We start from the raw sequence: 22,033 nt of genomic DNA on the forward strand, positions 1-22,033 counted from the left end.
CAGTTTCACATCTGTAAATAGAGGGAGTACATGATCTCAAACTTGCCTTTCAAATTTAAGATAACTGCCCTCACCTGCTAAAATAATTTTTTTAAGATTTTTTTAAGCTATCTATTTATTTTGAGAGAAAGAGAGAGCAGCAGAGGGGCAGAGAGAGAGGGAGGGAGAGAATCCCAACAAGGTCCACACCGTCAGTATGGAGCCTCACACAGGGCATCAACTCATGAAACACAAGATTATGACCTGAGCAGAAATCAAGAGTCAGACACTCAACTGACTGAGCTACCCCAGTGGCTGAGCCACTGAGCCACCTCAGTGCCCCAAAACAATAATGCTTTCTGAAGAATCATAAACATGAGAATTAAGTTACTGCTGCATAAGTAATAAAATGTGAGGGGGGGGGAAATGTTTAAATGATAAACATAAAAGTAGCTCTTTAAGTAGTGTACTTAATAGTAATTGGATAATCCTGTTATACATTTGTGTTGATTTTTTTTACCCATCTTTAAGTTTCACTGAATGTTTTCCTATTGTTTTGGGTGTAGTTTTATATTTAAATTCTTCCTCATAATGTACATACAGTGCTTTGTCCAGTGTTTCTTTTTATAAGTTCATGACATATTTCATAAACCTTTAGCACATAAAATTTCCATCCTATATAAGGTAATGTAAGTGTTCATCTAAAATAAGTTCAGAATCAAAGGAATTTGACCTGTTGAACCAGAGTAAAAGCATCAAACCTTAGGATTTGTAAAACTAGAAGGGAATTTTACAATGATCTAATCATGCTGGGTTTTATAGTTAAGAGAAAGTAAGACCGATAGAAATGGCTCACTAATGGTTAGTTGCTAGGTATTGGCAGAGTGACTTCATTGTTTTTCCCATCACCTTTTGTTGCTGCCTGTGAATAAAAAATGAGAAGCATGTTTAAGGAATATCGTTTTGTTAGCAGTATTAGGTTGCCGAGATCATAGTCAAGGGGGACTGGTAGGATTCTGCCCTAGTATGGTAGGATGGCCATGCTATTGAAGTCAAAAATGCCTTTTACACATTACATTACATACGTATTTACATCAGGTAGTCCTAACAGCAGCCGTGTAAGGTGTAGGCACTCTAATCCCTGTAGGGATGACGAAACTGAAGCTCATAAAATCTAAGTAGCTTACCTAAACAGCTTATTGGAGCAGAGGTATTTATAAGCCAGGGTTGTCTGATTCTAGATTACCCTGCACTGTATCACAGTGTGGCCTCTAAGACCAAGGCAAGTGAAGAAGGGAAGAGATTCTGAAAGAATATGTAATGCAGATAAAGTCATTATATTAGGAAACTCAAATTCAATATTTTCTGCTTTTGGCAGATTTGGGGAGCTCCCTGATTATGTGCTTCTTGAACAAGCAGACTTCCTGGGTGCCTACCACTTGAAAAGCACTGGTGGGAAAACAGAGAAGTGTAAGACCTGGAAGAAGCGTAAAATAGTTCCTTTATTGTCACCCAAACAGATTTAAAGGAATCACAAATACATTGATGATATTTATTTTATAAACTTTATTTTTTTTAATTGTAAAAGTAATGTATATTAATTTTAGAAAATACAGAAAAGAATAAAGAAACAAACAAAATTACTGGGTATCCCATCCTAAGTTAGCACATGTTCCATTTTGGTGTTGTTTTTTTTTTGATGAGACTAATTATTGTGACATATTCTCAAAAAATTAATATGTGTGCATATCCATTAAATCCAAAATATACCTCACACAACTTCAGTAAAGGGTAGTTTATTTGAAGATAGAATTGAAGGACTATGCCTGCTAGTAGTGGTTATGGTAAGCAAAACAGCTGTAATTCACAGTACAATGAAGTCCTCAGTGTTTGCTTGAACTGTTTAAGCCTACTGACTAACCGTGGTGCGATATGAAATCGCATTCAGCATTCCCATGAGTGTGAATCATCCACTGTGGAATGAGGATTGAAAACAGAACTGGTACTCCCACACAAGAAAAGTCATAACACCCATGATTTCAGCCATGGAACTTTTCTGCTTTCAAGTCTGGTTTATCTCTCTCTCTTTTTAAATGTTGTAAAGTTCAGAACTCAAGTTTCATTATAATTTGAGCAATCTATTCCCTGTTCTGAAACGACACCGCAAATGTATAGAATTTGACTATAATTCTTTTTCTTGTTCATACAGGTGAATCAGTTCAGACAGCTGTATTCCAAAGTTATCAATGATAAACATGATGATGTCATGGCCAAGTTTGGCGCTATTTTGGCCCAGGGCATACTGGATGCAGGTAAATGTTAAGTCTTCCAGATGTGTTAATCTATTTAAACTAAATCTATTGAAGTAACTATGTGCTCTATGACATAGTAGAAATTGAGTCTGGGGGAAATTATTCCTGTAGAAAATGTGGAGCCTAGAATTCATAGAAATACTTTAGTAGAGTTGTTAAGCGTGCAGACTGTTAGGGTTTGAGTCCCAGGCCCTTTATAGTAGTAGCTGTATAACCTTGAGAAGTTTTCCCCCATGTTTATATTCTTGTCTTGTAAAGTCTACCTTGTGGTGTTGGGAGGGTTAAAAATCCATGTAAAGCTTTTAAAACAGTACCTATCACTTAATAAAGTGCTCAGTGTGGATTTTTTTTTCTCTAATTTTCTTAGTATATATCAATTTGAAACAAGTTGACACTGGAAAGATTTTGAGGAAAAAAATAGGTTTTAGACAAATTCTAGCAGCCAAATCATCTTAAAATGGGATGTATGGAATATTTACCTAATAAATAGAGTGTAACCGCCATCTAGCTCCTGAATTCACACTCTTCACCTCTACATTATGCTTGATGTCAGAGACAGGCTACCCTTCCAAGGTAGAAGCGTGTGCTCTAGTACCTGGATCTCTGCTAATTTGAAAGCTGTGAAGAATAGTATCTCAAGGTTTTCATAACAGTTCTGTTACTCAATGAATATTTTCTCAAATTGATTAGCCATCTGTATATCTTCTAATGAAAACACTCTCAGCCATAGCTACTACAGTCAGTCGTTTCTTGGTCAAGTAGAATTGCATGTATATTTCTGTAGGAGGTCAGGAAAAGAAGTTGCAGTCCTTTTATGTCTTTAAAGTTTTCTTAGTCTCTCCAGGTTTTCACTTGCTGAGAGTGTTTTCTTGATTATATTTGCCGGAGATTTCTTTTTATGTTTCTTTGCTGATGCTACTTTTTTTCCTTCCTAAATTCTTTTCATTTTGCTGAAATCTTTTATTTGCTTTTTCTCTCTTTTCTCAGGAGTTAGTTTGTTTTTTTTTTTTTTCCCTAAATGTTTGAGGCAGATAGTCTTCTCTTTTAATCCATTGTCACATGGGGGTTTTTGTTTTGTTTTCATTGTCCAGAAAGAGTTTTTTGCTTAAATTTTTAGTGGTTAAGGCACAATTTATTTGTGTCTTTTTAATTTAAAGACAGTTCTTTGTAGCTGTGTATAAATAAGGAAAATACTCCATAGATACTTTAGTAAAACATTTCAGTTCTCAGTGGTATCGATTCTCTCCCATATATGAATAATACAGACATTGACATGTCATAATTTCTTCTTCCTTGTTCTTCATCGCCTTCTAATATTTTTATATTGTCATGGTTTATAATGTTTACATCCTCTTGTGAAATTGTAATTCTCACAGTTTAGTCTTAGTTCCATATTTGAATGGATTCAGTGCTCATCACCATTTCTTTATTTACTGCTGCTTTTTCCTGGGTATCTGTACTACGGCTTGACACTTAATTGGCTGGATTTTATCAGTCCCTAGTTTACATTCAGGTTCACTTTCTTTTTCTTTTAATTTCATTAATTTCATTTTTTTTTTTATTTTTAGAGAGAAAGAGTGCACAAGGTGGGGAGAGGGGCAGAGAGAGAGAGAAAGAGAATCCCAGGCAGACTCCATGCTCAGAACATAGCCTGACATGGGACTCGATCCCACAACCCTGGGATCGTGACCTGAGCTGAAATCAAGAGTCGGACGCGTAACCGACTGAGCCACCCAAGCATCCCACATTCAGGTTCACTTTCTATGAGTTTTGACAAATGCATAAATATATATCCGCCATTACATCATACACAATAGTTTCACTGTCCTAAAAATCCTCTGTGTCACCTTTTCATCTCTCCCTCCTTTCACACAGTCCCTGGCAACCCCTGAACTTTTTACTGTCACTGTAGCTTTAGTTTTTCCTTGTCCAGAGTATTGTATAGTTGGAATCATACAGTATGTAGCCATTTGAGATTGGCTACTTTGGATAATTGGTTTTTAAGTAGGGTTTAGGAGTAACATTTTACTATTCCATAATCTTCTATGTATTCATTTATTTTTTAGCTGCAGTTTTTGAAGTTTGTACTTTTACACTACAACCCTTTACTTGTTCATTCAGAGCTACTATGGTTTCTTGCTGGTTTCTGCTATATCAGAGTTGTTTGTTAAGAATTAGGGGAAAATAAGGGTGCTTGGGTTGGTTAGTCGGTTGAGTGTGTGACTCTTGATTTCAGCTCAGGTCAAGCAACTCAGGCCTGCTTAAGATTCTCATTCATTCTCTCTCTCTCTCTCTCTCTCTCTCTCTCTCTCTCTCTCTCTATTTCATGCACACATGCGCACTACCTCTCTTGCTCTCACTCTGTCTCTCCCTCTCTTGCTCTTTCTCTCCCCCACTCCTCCTCCCCTCCCTCTGCCCCTTTCCCCCACTCTGCCCTCTCTCTAAAATTAAAAAAAAAAACAAAACAAAAAAACTGGGGGAGGATAATTCTCTTGTTTCGGCTTCATTTCGCTGTCTTTACTGGAAGTCCTTTCTCTCCCCTCTTCCTTACTCTTTCAGGCCTTTCTCCCTTCACTTCCTTTTGTGAATATCTCTTTGAATTGTTATGGACCAGTCAAGTTTTGATGCTTTTTTTGCATTTCTCTTTTTATTTATGTTTTTTGCCTTACTTATTTTAGTGTCATTTAGTATATAAAGGTTCTGTAGTGTCGTGTTCACTATTACAAGCATAATTATTCTGTCACCCCTTTCTACTTTGTCAGTGTCCTGTCCCCCTACAAACTAGGCTGCAACTGCATTAGAAAAAATGTGTAGTCATGTATTCTGGCTCTCAGAAGTTAGTGGTAATGGAGAAAATCTAGAGGGCAACTTCAAAGGAATGACTGAAGTTTGAGAATTCACTCAATGATATGGTCTCTTCGAGGAGAAAAGCCAAAAATTAAGGTTTATGGTTGAAGTTTGCAAAACTGTGTAAACACTATCAATAGGACAAACTCTTTCTTGTTTTGTAGTAAATCTCCCGACTGTTAGAACAGAAAGCTAGTTTAGTTTCTAAGTCTGAAGAAAATGGGTTTCATTGAAATAAAAGGGAATTCAGCTTCAAAACTTAAATCAAAGATCACATTCTTTAGGAAGCCTTCCCCTCTGCTCTACCCTGCCCAGCCTCATGTTGGGGTAGGTGCCAAGGCATGCTTAGCTGTATGTTCTCACTAGTGCACAGGTTTCTATCCTAATGCTTGCCTGCTCTGGTCTAATTATCTAGTTATCTGTCTTCCCCACTAGACTAGAGACTCCTCAGGATCGCTTTCAGCATTTTGTTCAAGATTCTCAGTATATATTGTAAGCATTCAGTGAATGGGGGAGGTTGAGTAGAGAAAAGTACAAGCAGACAATAAATGTGTATAACTCATTCCTGTTGGAAAAACAAAGTATACCTGATTTTTTTTCCAGATAAAATCTAGGTTATTTGGTTGAACAATTGAACCCCGATTCTTATAAAAAATTAAAGTGCTTTTTAGTGTAGTAGAATTAGTACTTCCTGACTCTAATATGGAGGCATCTGGGAGAGACTGAGGTTTAAAGAAGTGAAATGTATGGGCGCCTGGCTGGCTCACTTGGAGGAGCATGTGACTCTTGATCTCGGGTAGTAAGTTAGAACCCGTGTTGGGTATAGAGATTACTTAAAAATAAAATCTCCAAAAAAAAAAGTGAAATGTGAGCAGAATTGGAATTCAATTAGGATGGTGACTAGGCACAGACAAACGCCATTTATAGGCTATGTTATATAAACTAAAAGATTGGGGTCTCAAAGTTCTGGGGTCCAGCACTAATACTTTATATAGAGTCTTCAACACAGCAGCCTGTGGGCCACATCGGACTTAAACATGTTTTGTTTTGCGTGCCTAACAAAGTGTGCAAAATATTGGACAAAATCCAGATTCTAATCTGCTTTTAAAAACAAAATTACCTAGTGACCCTGGACCTACACCCTTGGTAACATGTCCTCTCTGAATATGACATGAACTTTCCATTTGCCTCAATGTCCCATTGCTTCCAATCCAAGTTTTCTTATTTGTTTGCCTGACTGGTTCCTAAAGGCATTCAACTTTTCAACCCCTATTAGCCTTAGATTCTTAGTCTTTCAAGGGCCCAATAATGATCCCGCTGTCTAACTGATGGTTGGATCTTCGCTCTTGTTCACTAGTTTTCAAACTGTTTCTCTGCACTCCTTCAAGGGATAGTCTAGGGGATGTGGCAAGGAATGGGCGAACAGGACAGGCTCTGAGCCATAATACTCTCAACAGCCCAAACTTCTGATTACATAGAATTAGCTCCGGTTTCATTGTTTCACATATTGTACGTCCTCAAAAAATTTCATCTGAATCAAGGATTAGAGATTAAAATTTTTCTTTTGTTAGTGATAGTACTCTAGTTAAAGTGCTCAAGTTCAAACCTTCATATTGCCAATGGGAAAAGAGACTTGAAGAGGTAAAGTCATTTGTCCAAGGTCATAAGGCTAGTTAAAATGTTGGAGCAATCTACTATCAGACATAACTAAAGCAGAAAGAGTAAAACTAAGCAAACAACATCTGCCTCTTGCTCTTTGCTATTGTTTGCAAATGTGTGTACTGAAATTTTACTTTTTGTTAGCATTAAAAGCCCCAGTGTAGAATGTAGATTAATATTTAATTTAGTGGGACACCTGGGTGGCTCAGTCAGTTAAGTGTCCAACTTCAGCTCAGGTCATGATCTCATGGTTTGTGGGGTCGAGCCCCACATCAGGCTCTGTGCTGACAGCTCAGAGCCTGGAGCCTGCTTCGGATTCTGTGTTTTCGTCTGTCTGCCCCTCCCCCACTCAATGCTCTGTCTGTCTGTCTCTCTCTCTCAAAAATAAATATTAAAATTTTTTTAATATTTAGCATTCAGTTTTTATATCCTTTAGGCTTAGTTTTTGGAAAATGCCTACTTATACAGAATGAAGGTCTAGTGCTGTAAAATACAGCACTTCAGTTTTGGAGACCCTAGATAATTCACTGGCTAACAAACTCCAGCTACTCCATATAATATTTTGTGAACTGTATGCTTAAAATAATCACAAATGCTTCCGTAGTGCAGTGCTTAGAAATCTTTATTATGGCCCTACTGGTTTCATGTTCATGGTTTCTCTCTTTTTCTACAGGTGGTCATAATGTCACAATCTCCTTGCAGTCCAGGACTGGGCACACCCATATGCCTTCTGTAGTTGGCGTCCTTGTCTTTACCCAGTTCTGGTTCTGGTTTCCTCTTTCACACTTCCTGTCATTGGCTTATACCCCTACCTGTGTCATTGGCCTTAACAAGGACTTAAAGGTATGTTTGTAAGACTTCACGTTTATAGTGTGTCTTCACTGTATCCTACCTAATCACCCACTCACAAGGATTTTCATGAAATTTTAAAGATGAATTGGCATCTCACCAATATTTGTTTCCCCTTCAAATTGAGTCATCACCTTGTTGAGTGGAGTGTGTCAGTGGAAGTTTTGAAAATCAGGTCTCCTTACTAACTGTGTAACCTTAGATGAATCAGTTGAGAGGGAATGGTAAGAAAGGAGGCAAATTTAAAAATACGAAAAGGTTTTATAGCTCACTCTTACCAATTTTATTTAATACTGAAGTTCTGTAAGAGCCGTTGAAGGATTTCTTGCAGATAAATGACATGATGAGGTTCGCACTCTAGAAACCTCATTCTGGTGTCCGTGGAAATCCATTACAGTGAATGCTATTGCAATCATCTGGGCAAGGAAGAAAGAGGACCTGAACTAAATCTTAATAAGGAGCGAGGCTTTGAGGCAGGGCCATGTTTCAGAGTTGTATGATGCTAGAGTATTTGATGGAAGAAAGGATTATTTCTAAAGGGAAAAGCAAAATAGGAGGATGTCTCTGGTAGTGGCAGAAAACAAGACCAACAATGAGAAGCCAAGGAATCTGACAGAGAGAAACTAGTCACATAAGTCAAGGACTGGAAGTGATACATCCCCTGTCATCACACCGTCCATGTTTTTTTAGTGGGGTTTGTGATTAGGTCTTTCCTAATCCTGTGGCCTGATGATTCACCTTCTTGTTCTTCCATCTTCTCAGAGCCTTTTGACCTTCAAATAACTCTTAAATCTGGTCATCACTTCTGTTAAAATGTTCTATTAAATTTTCAAAGTGGAAAAATTTGGGACCAGAAAATAGCTGATGAAGATTGAGTATTTCATCCAATTGACTCCCCCCCCCCCCCCGGTATAGCTATACAGTCATTTATCCTTTAAGTGTTGCAATATAAAACTACTCACATTTGTAAATATTGAGCAAATATTTGTAAATATTCTTTCCAAACAAGAATCTTTAGGTTCTCCAGTCCCTAACCTTTAACCTTTAACATTGTGGTGAAGCATCCTGTATAATCTGTAGGGACTTTTCCCTCTAGCACACAATCTTCTGATCTCTGTTTTCCATTCTTTATAAGGAAAGTAGAATGAAAAAGACAAGATTCCAAGGGTGCCAGGGTGGCTCAGTCATTTGAGCGTCTGACTCTTGATTTCGGCTCAGGTCATGATCTCAGAGTTCTGTGAGTTTGAGCTCCGTGTTGGGCTCTATGCTAATAGCGCAGAACCTGCTTGAGATTCTCCCTCTCTCTCTCTGCTCCCGCTGCTTGCACTCTCTGTCTCTCTCAAAATAAATAAACTTAAAAAAAGACAAGATTTCTTATCCTGTAAATATGATGCCAGTTACCATTCTCTGTCAGTGTAAATTGGGTAAATAGGGAAAAATTCAGACTAGAGAACTTTAAAACCTAATCACTAAGTAGTGTGAAGCTGACTTTTTCATCAGGCTCATGTTGGGCTCTTATAAGGAATGATTACATGGTATAGAAACCGTGTTCAGACTTGTATAGATTGTTAGAGTAGTATAAGGAAGGTACATGGAAGTTAGGTGTGCAGGCTAACTAATCAAAGAACACTTTACAAAGGAGGTAACCGTTGATCTGATGCTCACACCATGAGTGAGACTTACGAAGCAGGGTGCGTGGCCAGTAGAGATGAGATCAAGGGGGTGCCCATGAACAGGCACAGAGCCTCAGAAAAGTCTAAGGAACTGCAGGTAGTTCTGTAAAGCACCTAAAAACAAATTCAGTGAAGAAGACAGATGCCTGTAAGGGAGTTTTGTAAGAGAACATTTAGCCTAGATTGAAACTTCTGGCATTCCTTTGCATTGTATTCTTGTTAAGAGCATAAAATACTTAAATCTTGATTTGGGTTATTTTAATGTAAGGAGAAAAACTTTTATTTCTTCAGATGCCGAAAGTTCAGTATAAATCCAACTGTAAACCATCCACATTTGCATATCCTGCCCCTCTGGAAGTACCAAAAGAAAAAGAAAAGGAAAAGGTAGGTTCTTTGTTCCCTTGAGCAGCATTTGTACTTCTATATAGAAGCTGCTTAGTGTTGTACTTGGGTTTGTTTTAAATATTTTAATGTTTTAAATTAGATATTTTCAAAGTAATACTTCTTATGGTAAAATCCAACATTACACAAGAATGTAAAGTAAAAGCCCTTTTTCTCTCCTGGTCATCCAGGTCCCACGTCACAGGAATCATAATTTGTGAATCCTTGCAAATGTTTTCTCTGCACATGTCAGTACTTTTTATGCCACAAATAATTGTTGACACACTGTTCTGCAGCTTATTGTTTTCACTTTAACAGTTAATCTTTAGGGGATGCCTAGCTGGCTCAGTCGGTAGAGCATGCAACTTGATTGATCTCAGGATCATGAGCTCAAGCCCCACTTTGGGTGTAGAGCCTACATAAAATTTTTAAAAGAATCTAAGTTTTTCAGTGTATATGGATCTCATTTATTGCTGCAGAGCATTCCCTTTATGTACAATACCATTATCTGTCTTCTCAGTTCCTCGCATGATGAACACTTTAAGGTGGTTTCTAATCTGTCACTGTTACAAATGAGACTAGAATAAGAGTCTTTATACATGTATGTTTGTGCACTTGTACGAGTATATCTATAGGTTAGGATCTTAGATGTGATTGATTAGAAGTAATGTACATTATTTATTTTCATAGATATTAACTAAATTTCCTTTCAAAATGGATATAACCAACTTATGCTACTAACAGCAATGTATGAGAATGCTCACTGATGTGTGTTAAATCAAACTATCGTGAGTTAGAGAGCTGCACTTGCCCCTGAAGTTTTCTCAGTAAAATTATCCTTTTTGATACCTTATACTAAGGAAAATACTTTTCTTCCTCTCAACAGTGTTCTGTATTAGCCAGTTGATTATTTGCCGTAAACTTTGTAAGTGGGGATAATTATACAACTGACCAAATTTGAGAGTGGTGGGTGATGAATATCTCTGACGACAACATCCTGTTCCATCAGCTATGTTTCAGACCCCCAGCTTTTAGGTCTGAAACAAAACCAGCTTATACCAATACTGCCAGCCTTCAAAGTCCCTGTTTTACCTTCGATTTTAGCAAGACCCATCAAGAAGGGTAGTTCTAGGCTAACCATTCACCCACTGTGTATTACAATTGTAGAGCATCTAATTCAGTAACAGGATCTTTATGACCAAGTTTGGAGGAAATTTTTATGTTTTCTAGTGCTTTCCCTATAAAGTAAAAATGTATGCAGCACCCAAATATCTCAGAATCTCATAATAGCAAATCCACATCCAAGGTAGACTACAGATTAAAAAAGTAGTAATAATAAGAGTTATATTGGATGCAGGCCTCTAGGAACTAAAGAATCACCTGAGGACTATAGTAGAAAATTATATGAATAAATGTCCTGCTTATTTTTCCCATTTATTCCCTGGTTATTTTGTTATTTATGATACTTACCTCCAGGAAACAAAGTTATATAGAACTGATTTCTCTGTGGGCTTGTACCTTGTAGGTAAGAGACTATGATTTACCATGTTCACTTCCTCTAGGTTTCCACTGCTGTGTTATCTATTACTGCCAAGGCTAAAAAAAAGGAAAAAGAAAAAGAAAAAAAAGAGGAGGAGAAAATGGAAGTTGTAAGTATAATTTGGTGATCATGTGGGTTGATATATCTATCTTTATCATGGTCCAGGTTCTTCGTAACTGAACATTTCCATACCTTGCTCTTGGCTTCCTTTAAGTAAGTATCCCGTTCCAAGCATAGAGACTCCTAAAGTTTTAATTGGAAGAGAGTTGAGTTCTTGGAGGAAATGACAACTAAAGTGGGTTTTGAAGGGCAGAGTAGAATTTTCAGACAATGAGATGATGTTGGGAGAAAAAAGGCCCTTTCAAGCAAAGAGAATATCATTTGTTTAAATAGACCCTCTTTTTATGGTCTCTCCTGGTAGAAAAACTTCCTTATCCTTTAAAACCAAGTTACATAGCATTCTCACCCCTAAGCACAGTTGTCCTGTCCATCCTGAGTCTGGTATGACTTTAGTTGTATTTTCATTACATCTAATCCTAGCTACCTTTTGTACCTAAGAGTTACTCAGTAAAAGGAATGTCTGAGTGGCCCAGTTGGTTAAGCATCCAACTCTCAGTTTCGGCTCAGGTTATGATCTCACAATTTCGTGAGCTCGAGCCCCGCGTCGGGCTCTGTGCTAACAGTGCAGAGCCTGCTTGGGATTCTCTCTCTCTCCCTCTCTCTCTGCCCCTCCCCTGCTCACACTGTCTCTGTCCCTCTCACTATAAATAAACTTCAAAAAAAATTTTAAAAAGGAGTTGCTCAGTAAATTTATCAAACGTTATTCAGTGATGTGGAAGAGAAGTAAACCTTTGTTGGGTTATTTTCTCATATTTTCCAGGACGAAGCAGAAAAAAAGGAAGAAAAAGAGAAGAAAAAAGAACCTGAGCCAAACTTCCAGTTATTGGATAACCCAGCCCGAGTTATGCCTGCCCAGCTTAAGGTCCTGACCATGCCAGAGACCTGTAGATACCAGCCTTTCAAACCAGTAAGTTATCTATGGCCCTTAGCTATATGCCAGTGGGATATTAATTCATAGAACAATGACATATTGATAGAGGAGGATAAATCTCCAAAGCATTGGAGAAAGCTCTCTAGAACAAATCAGTCTTTTAGCAAAAGAGAGGACATTCCCTTCCATTTCATATAGATGTGGGAGAGATCTTTTTTTTCCTTTGGGTAACCCTACAAGCATCCTTCATCTACCAGAGGCTTACATAATAGAAGTTCCTAATACAGCATGGTGATAGCTATGAGGTCAGCATAGACTCCAGGACCAGACATCCTGGGTTTGAATCCTGACTCTACCATTTACAGCCTATGTAACCTTAAGTCTAATACTAAACCTCTCTCTGCCTCAGTTTCCTCTCCTGTAAAATAAGAATTATACCTAACTCAGGAATGAAAGAGTGAATAAGGTGATAACAGTTAATACACAAGCACTTAGAGCATTGAATTTTACAATTTGAAAAGGATCTTTCTGCCATTTAATTTATTCTAAGGAAGAATGTTTCAGGTTAGAAACACTGAACAATAATTTGAGCATGAAAATGTCTTTTTTTCCCCCCACATTCTTATAACTGGAAAACAAAGCTATTAGTAGACACATTTAATACATCCAGATCCTGGGCCTGTCTACAGTGCCATAGATGAGATTTCTAAAAAAAAAAAATAAACCCATTCTCATCAACTTGAAAGTGGTCCCTGATAGTGGTGAGTGGAAGGCATCTCTTACCTACACTTGTGAGCCAAGGTCTTACCTAACTAGATTATCGGCTAGAGGAGAGAAGGACAGGGATAGATGGCTGTATTTAGTGGTGAAGAGCTAGAATTGGGTAGAACTGAGTTTATACTCCAGCTCTGCCATTTCTTAGCTGTATAACTGAGACAAGTCTTTTGATCTTTTCATGTTTCAATTTCCTCATCTGTTAATGTTGTAAAGATTAAATAGATCATTATATGTAAAATGCCTAAAACAATATCTGGCACATGGTAAGTTCTTAATAAATATTAGTTGATGGGGCACCTGGGTGGCTCAGTTGGTTAAACACCTGACTTCAGCTCAGGTCATGATCTCGCAGTCCGTGAGTTCAAGCCCCGTGTTGGGCTCTGTGCTGACAGCTTGGAACCTGGATCCTGCTTCGGATTCTGTATCTATCTATCTATCTATCTATCTATCTATCTATCTATCTCTCTCTCTCTCTCTCTCTCCCCCTCCCTCTCTCTCTCTCTCTCCCTCCCTCCCTCCCTCCCTCCCTCTCCCCCTCCCCCACTCACAGTCTCTCAAAAATGAATAAATGTTAAAAAAAAATGTTTTTTAAGAAAATTTAATAAATATTGGTTGATGGTGGTAACAAGTCACCAGATGGCTGTAGGTAGCAAGGCAATCAGGCCAGGAAGGCAGGAATAGTGTGAAGATCTTTTCCTACTTCCTATTAGTCCTTCATTATGACTAGAACCTGATACTACTTGATCTGTAGTGTACAATGAATGAATTCATAGAACCACCAATGCACACCTTAAATGCAGTCACTGTCTACTCGACTACCCAGTTCATCTAAGTGGCATATTTACAGAGAGTGTATTCTAACAGTGTCTAGAAACTGCTGTTGCCAGTTTAAGTGGGGTATATCAAGAATAGATCTATTAGCGCATAACTAGTGAGTACATAAAGCACACAAGACACCCAGTGTTCTTCACAATTACGAAGAACCGAAGACAGCAAAGTATACGCTCCATATCGTGAGGCCATATGAGAAGACTGGTATGTTTCTGTTGGAAATTAAATGTTTATTAGCATTTGCTCAGAATGAGAGGAAGCTGCAACCATTGTCCATCTAGGAGTCAAAAGACTGGCTTTGTCAGAGCAAGCCAGCAGTGAAGGCTAAGGAAGAGTTGCCAGCTGCCTGGCTGACTGTTGGTGGTATGCTTCCCTAATGCACACACAGCCCCTCAGCAAAGACTGGAGACTTACTGGTTCCAGGTGTTTAAGGAAAGCCCTGCCCAATCGTAGCTGACCACTCAGTTGAGTAGAGACTATGTGGTCACGTACAGCAAAAAATACTGACTTTATGGAAGAAGTTCAGAAAAGTCACAAAACAGACAATAGCAAACCCTGGGGAAGGGAGAGAATCTGATTTCCAGAGTGCCTGCATGATATTATTTTAATGTCCAGTTTCAACAAAAAATTACAAGACATACAAAGAAATAAAAACCTAGATGTCTTAGGCAGACTAAATCAACTACTTAAAATATGTCTGAAGACCTAAAGGAACTAGGTTTAAAGAACTAAAGGAAAGTATGAGAATGTCTTGACAAGTAGTATCGGTAAAGTGATAGAAATCATAAAAAATAAGAGATTATGGAGTTAAAAAATACAGTAACTGAAATGAAAGCTATTAAAGGAGCTCAACAGCTGATTCAAGCAGGCTTGGGCAAACTTGAAGATAGGTCAGTTGAAGAACAACTCTCCAAAAAAGGGTGAAGAAAAATGAACCTCAGAGATCTGTGGAACACTACCAGGCATACCAAGCTACATAAAATGGGATAATGGAAGTCCCAAAAAAGAAAGCATAGAATATTTAAAGAAATAATGGATGAAAACTTGGCAGATTTTATAAATGTTACTAATCTACGTATCCCAGATGTTCAGTAAATCCAAGAGTGATAAACCCAAAGAGATCCACACCCAGCCCCATCGTGATAAAATTGTTGAAAAATCTTGAGAGAAGCAACTCATCATATACTGGAACCCTAAATAAGATTAACAGCTGATTTGCCACCAGAAACCATGGAGGCCAGGAGGCAGTAGGATGATATATTCATAAGTGCTGAAAGAAAAGACTCTCAACCAAAAATTCTGTATCCATCAAAACGGTCCTTCAAAAATGAAGGTGAAATTAAGACATTTCCATATAAAAATGGAAGAGAATCTGTTGCTAGCCAACTTGCCATACAGGAAATAGTAAAGTGAATGCTTCAGGCTGAAATGAAAGGACACTAGACAGTAATTTGAATCCACATGAAAAAATAAAGAGCACTAGTAAATGTAACTACATAGGTAAATCCGAATGATAGTATAAATGTATTTTTGTAACTCTTCTCCTATCTGGTTTAAAAGACAACTGTATTAAGCAGTCATAAATTGGTATTGATGTATGCACAAAAGCATAATTTGCATTAAACTATGTCATAGTTCTGGCTGCTAAAGCAGATTGCCACCTGTTGTTTAAAACTAAATGGCTTAAACCACAAACATTTCTCACAGTTATGGAGGCTAGAAGTCCAAGATTAGGACGCCAGCATGATTGGGGTCTTAGTAAAGGCCCTCATCTTACTTTACACATGGCCTTCTTCTCATTGTATCTTCACAAGGCAGAGAGCAGAGAGGAAAGAAGCTCTCTTCATGGCTCTCCTTATAAGGGCACCAATTTCATTATTAATGAGGGCTAATTGCTTGCTAATGGCCCACCTGCTAATACTATCACTTTGGGGGATAGAATTTCAACATGTGATTGGCAGGATGAGAAGACACAGACATTCAGTTCATAACACAGTAACAACAAAGGAGTGGGGAAACAGCTATATTGAAGTGTAGTTTTTGTATACTTTGAAATTAAGTTGCTATTTTTCAGTGAGATTAAGATGTTAATTGTAACCCCAAAGACAACCACCAGACAAAACAACTCAAAAGTAGACTGAAAGAAACAAGGAAATTAAACTAGTACACTAGAAAGTACCTACGTAATGCCAAAGGAAGCCAGTAGTGGAAGAATTGAGAAACAAAAATATAGAAGACATACAAAAAACAAATTGCAAAAATGGTATGAGTAAATCTTACCTTAGTAATCAGATGAAATATCTTTTTTTTTTTTTTTTTAAAGTAAGTTCTAGGCCCATCATGGGCCTAGAACTCACAGCTCTAACATAGAGTCTCATGCTCTACCAGCTGAGCCAACCAGGCACCCTCATGAGATGTAAATGGACTAACCAATCCAGTTAAAAGGCAAAGATCAGCCAAATGGATAAAAAAGAAGAGGATCCAACTACATGCTCTCTTATTAAGAGACACACTTTATGAGGTGCCTGGCTGCCTCAGTCAGTAGAGCATGCAACTCTTGATCTCAGAGTTCAAGCCCCGTGTTTGGTGTAGAGATTACTTAAAAAATAAAACAGAGGGAGGTAAACCCTAAGAGGCTCTTAAATACAGAGAACAAACTGAGGGTTGATGGGGAGATGGGTGGGGAAAATGGGAGCTGGGCATTGAGGAGGTCACTTGTTGGGATAAGCACTGGATGTTGTATGTAAGGGATGAATCATAGGAATCTACTCCCGAAGCTAAGACTACACTATATATACTCACTATATGTTAGCTAACTTGACAATGAACTATTAAAATTTAAAAATGATAATTAAACAAAAAAAATAAAATCTTAAACACACACACACACTTTAGATTCAGAGATTCAAAAATTAAAAGCAAAAGGATGGGGAAAGATATCCCATGCAAACAAGTAACTAAAAAAGAGCTGAAGCAGCTGTACTAAATCAGAAAAAAATATATTTTAAGACAAAAATTGTTGCTAGAGACAAAGAACATTTTATAAAATTTTATAAAAAGGTCAGGGACTGACTGGCTCAGTCAATAGAGCATGCAACTCTTTTTTTTTTTTTTTTTTTTTTTAAAGTAATCTCTGCATCTGACGTGGGGCTCGAACTCATGATCCCAAGATCAAGAGTCATGTGCTCTTCCGACTGAGCCAGTCAGGCGCCCCAGAGTATGTGACTCTTGATCTCAGGGTTGTAAGTTCGAGCGCCATGTTGGATATAGAAGATTACTTAAAAAAGAATAAAATAAACCTAAACCACATAGCTATAAAAGGCTCTTTCCTTATGTTGTTTATAATTGCAGGATTTGAGTTGGATTATTTCATTCCAATTAAGCGTAAAATAGTACAGTTATAACCTGGAGCCATCTGTTTCCAAAATATTGGAAGTCCTGTTTGTTGAACATAGATATTTTCTTCTGTTTGGTAGACAGTTCATCTCCATTTGGTCCTTTAAATGGTTCAGGTAAACTTGCAGGCCGTGGAGGATTAGTGGCCTTGTACTGTGATTGTTTTTGGGTGAATATGGATAGCACAGGCAGGGTCCATTCATAAAATGGCTCCTCTGCAAGGAAAGCATACTTTTTAAGGGAAAGAGTTAGAACTTCATGTGTATGGATATGTGGGTGTTGAGAGAAGAGAAATAGAATATAGGTAGAAATTCATGAAGGCACACCAGTTTTATAGCATGGCAGGGCAGAGTTCCGACGAGTAGAAATCAGATTAGGTTGAACTGCAGAGATACTTGTACATACATGAATCATTTGACTAATGTGCTTGTGCTTCTTTTCCTTCCCATTAATGTGCTTTGGTAGAAATAATGTTTTTCCAGATGTGCCCTGCCACTGTCGACTGATTTAATTACAGAGAGCAGCTTTCCATTTCCTTTGACACAGGCAAGAAAATAAGATAAGATTAGCACACCAGAGATGGGTGAAGAGTTTGGTATTTGAATTTACTTGTAATATGTTTGGGAGAGGGCTAATGCAATTGCTTTTATACTATAGTTGTTCTTTGTTGCCTATCTACTACTTTGTTGTCTTGTATCACAAGGATTTATAAATTAAAGTGAAAAACAATCGGTAAATCTGTGATATTTCTGTCGTTCTCTCTGTCATTCTGAAATTGCTGGAGAAAAATTGGCTTTTCATTTGTAGATTGTCTTTTGTGTCCAAAATGATAGTTTTCTCACAAATAATAAAGTGTCTAGTAGACTAGCGTGCTTCTTAGACTTGAATGTGCACACATATCACCTATGGATCTCGTTAAAATGCAGGTTCTGTAGATCTAGGCAGGGCTGTGTTTTCTGCATTTCTAACAGAGCCCCAGGTAGTAATGATGCTGCTGCTCCAGGACCATGTGTTGAGTGGCAGGGCATTAGAATTCATATTTATACTTAGGCAGTAGACGTTCTCGCTACATTCAGACTGAGGCAAAACTGGAAGTGCTTACTGTTCTTCGCTTGGGATGCATCATCTAAACCTCCTACCATCCAGAGCCACTGGGCTAAGTTTGTAAATATTCCTTATGGATTACAATTTTCTTTATCCTTCGTAATGTACACTGACGTTGCTTTCCTCGTTTAGTCTTCAGACTATTCCTGAAGGAATAGATGTGGAAGATCTTATTAGCCCCTTCTCCCTGTTGAACAATCTGTCACCGGTGTAGCATCACACAGGCACAGATGCCCAGGTTTTCTGACTTTTGTCTAGTAAACTGTAGTTCTATTCCAGTCCTTTACTTGCAAATCATTCGAGTAGTCTTAAAGGTACCATTTCACAAATATGCGCCCTAGACTTGGAAGCAGTCTGAAAATATGAGTGGAATTTGTGCTTCATTCCTTGCTCTGTGTTTCCAGCTCTCCATTGGAGGCATCATAATCCTGAAGGATACCAGTGAAGACACTGAAGAGCTGGTAGAACCTGTGGCAGCCCATGGCCCAAAAATTGAGGAAGAAGAACAAGAGCCAGAACCCCCAGAGCCATTCGAGTATATCGATGATTAAGGACCCAGAGGTATGTGTAGAATAAAATTGTGTATCAAGGGAAATCTGTTGTCAGTACGTCATAAATGTTTTAGGCAGAGACATTGTCTCACTTCTTCCATTCCTTTTATGCTTAATCCCTATTTACTTAAATGGTATTAAAATTTCCCCTCTTTTTGATTTCTTCCTGTGCGCATAACCACCCATTCCTTTTTCTTTTTCCCTCCACTCTCTCTGCCCTGTAGTGTTTGACCAATGCTACTAAAGTGGCTACAGACTGTTTTCATAGGTCCATGAGGAGGTAAGGAGCTTGCTCCAGAATGTAAATCTACTCAGTGCTTCTTTCATCAAAAAAACCTTGCTCACTTACCTGCTCCCCCTAGAAAAAAGTCTGCTGAACTAACAAGTTGCTCACGGTAGAGTTGATTTACATTTTGATGTAAGCCCCTTATTACAGATCATTTACAGTTCATGGGCCGGCCTGGTTCACGGATCACACAGGTCTAGGCTTCTCACTGATTGATCTCCGTCTCCCTTTCCTTTGGCAGTTCTTTAGGCACTGAAAGCCTTAATAATTTATTTATTCACTGAAGCTATTGAACATCTAATGTGATAAGACACGGTGCTTAAAGGTACTTTGGAGTCCATCAGACTATAACACAAAGCTTTGTCCAGTTGAAAAAGATTATTATTCCAGTATTCTAACAGTGTTGGAGTAGGTCTTTAGATGCAGAAGATTGGAATAATCTATCTAAAGTCATGAAATTGTCCTTTTTTCCCCCATCTTGTTAGTAGTCATCACATATTTGAAGATAACCTGTGAACTATATAATCAAGGTTTACTAAGTCCACCCTAGTACATGTACATTGTCAGACAAATAAGAATTTACTCTTCTACTGTCCGAAGATAAGAAGAACAGGGGCACCTGGGTGGCTCGAGTCAGTTAAGTGTCCAACTTGCTTTCGGCTCAGGTCATGATCTCACAGTTTCTTGAGTTCGAGCCCCGTGTCAGGCTCTGTGCTGACAGTGTGGAACCTGCTTGGGATTCTCTCTGTGCCCTTCCCCCACTCACACTGTCTCTGTCTCTCTCAAATAAATACACTTAAAATAAAATGGAAATAAAAATAATAAAAACAGTATCATTTATTACATTATGACAAAAGAAAAATACATTCAAACGTCAGGTGGTAAATCTAGCACCATGAGTGTTACCCACTGACCAGCATTTAATGAAAGCTTTTTACAGAAGTCTCAGATAAACATTAAGTCAGAAACCCTGCCATTAGTAGGAAACTATATTCAAGCCTCTGAGAGTGTTTGGACCTTTGAGAGAGGGAGATTTATACTAACTTCCTGGTTATGTAAACTTAACTTTTGAAAATTATTTTTCAGCCTTTGGTTTCCTAAGCTTTACCCAAGCAGCACAAGGCACTGTTGATACAGTGAGCACTCGGTGTCTATGTGGAACTGAACGGACTCACATTAGCCCCCTTAATTAAGCCTTTATAACACCTTCACGCCTTACTGAAAACCCCTGATTAAATCTTTCAAGGCAGTTAACTACAAGATGGCTTATAAAAGTTTTAGTTAGAAATTGGACTTTTTTTCTTCCTTCCTTTTTTTTTTTTTTTTAAGTAAACTCTGCGCCCACTCACAGCCCCGAGTTCGAATGTCGTGCGCTCCACCGACTGAGCCAGGCCAGGCACCACAGAAACTGGATTCTTATTCTTTTCAAAAGGATAAAATACTCAGTCTAGTAGGAGTGTAAAAACTGTAGTCTGTCTTAGCAAAAAGTAGCTTTTAGGACGACACAGGCAGGGTTAGGGGCTAGTTTTAGACTTCAACAGCTAGTAATAAAAATAAAAAATTAAAAAATGTTTGAAGAATGACCCTAGGGGCTCCTGGGTGGCTCTGCTCGTTGAACATCTGACTCTTGATTTTGGCTCAGGTCATGATCTCACGGTTGTGATATTGAGCCGCTTGTTGGGCTCCATGCCTAGTGTGGACCCCGCTCACGATTCTCCCTCCCTCTGATCTTCTCCCCTGCTCACATATGCTCGCTCGCTCTCTCTCTCTCTCTCTCTCTCTCAAATTAATTAAAAAAAAAAAAAAAAAAAAAGAATGACCCTAGCTTTCCCCCTCACCCCTTCCCTAGGATCTCATTGCTCTTCTGAAGAAGACTGTCCAGGCTCGTATGGGAAATGCCTGTGAGGACGTTCATGCCGAGACCCGCTATTCACTGCATGTATCATTGCCTCTGCGTTGACCTGAAGAACCTTGTCTCCAAGTCTTTGGTGAAGAGAAGATATAGGACTATTTAGTGTGCTCTTTACAGAACTTGGTTTTCAAATAAATATATTAAAATCTCAAAATGGACAAGAGCTTTTTAATTTGTTTTTCAGCCTCGATTTTAAATGAATGGACCTAGTATCCTCCCCCGCACCATGAAATGCCTAAACCCAAAGAGCTAAATCCTCGATTGTCAGGATGAGTACGCATGACTTTCATGTTGATGAAGTTAAACTGGTTTATAGGTTATTTGAAAAATTATGCCAAAAAAAAAAAAAAAATCAACCTTTGTTCATGACTCCAAGAATTCTCTGCAGTTTTTAAAATTGGATTGAGGGTATGGGTGCCATCATTTACTGAAGAAGTCCTTGTAGTGGTCGAAGGGAAATGTTTATTTAGGCAGCTCAGAAACATTTGTTTCTAAATAAGCTTTGCTGGAGTGCCTGGGTGGCTCAGTCGGTTAAGCTTCTGACTTCAGCTCAGGTCATGATTTCATGGTCTGTGAGTTCAAGCCCTGTGTCGGGCTCTGTGCTGACAAATCAGAGCCCGGAGCCTGCTTCAGATTCTCTGTCTCCCTCTCTCTCTGCCCCTCCCCCGCACGCACTCGCTTGCTCTCTCAAAAATAAATAAACATGAAAAAATAATTTTTAAGTAAGCTTTGCTTATTGCTACCTGCTTTTGACCCTGTTGAGGACAATAGATACAATTCATTTCATTTAGCCACGGGATTTGATAATGTACCCTTTTTTCCCATTTTTTTCTGCCCTTTTTTCCCATGTGCCTTTTAATTTGAAATATAACTGTAATATAATAATGATGCAGAAATTTGAAGTATATATCATTTGGTATGTTTTGGCAAGTCCTATTTTGATTT

The 22,033-nt window shown here is 38.3% G+C and overlaps 1 protein-coding gene across 1 annotated transcript in view; it reads left to right on the top strand.

The window, feature by feature from the left end:
- The window catches only part of PSMD1 (proteasome 26S subunit, non-ATPase 1), a 94,650-nt gene extending 73,404 nt beyond the window's left edge, over positions 1 to 21,246 (top strand). Inside the window, exons 19-25 of the mRNA XM_042950466.1 lie at positions 2,189 to 2,291; positions 7,471 to 7,640; positions 9,611 to 9,703; positions 11,263 to 11,349; positions 12,121 to 12,267; positions 18,744 to 18,900; positions 21,026 to 21,246. Of these exons, the coding sequence (XP_042806400.1) occupies positions 2,189 to 2,291; positions 7,471 to 7,640; positions 9,611 to 9,703; positions 11,263 to 11,349; positions 12,121 to 12,267; positions 18,744 to 18,890 (747 nt within the window). The 3' untranslated portion in view covers positions 18,891 to 18,900; positions 21,026 to 21,246. The remainder of the gene's footprint in view (positions 1 to 2,188; positions 2,292 to 7,470; positions 7,641 to 9,610; positions 9,704 to 11,262; positions 11,350 to 12,120; positions 12,268 to 18,743; positions 18,901 to 21,025) is intronic.
- Positions 21,247 to 22,033: the final 787 nt, after the last annotated feature.

The sequence above is a fragment of the Panthera leo genome, chromosome C1 (genome assembly GCF_018350215.1).
Source record: "Panthera leo isolate Ple1 chromosome C1, P.leo_Ple1_pat1.1, whole genome shotgun sequence".
NCBI classification, from domain to species: domain Eukaryota; kingdom Metazoa; phylum Chordata; class Mammalia; order Carnivora; family Felidae; genus Panthera; species Panthera leo.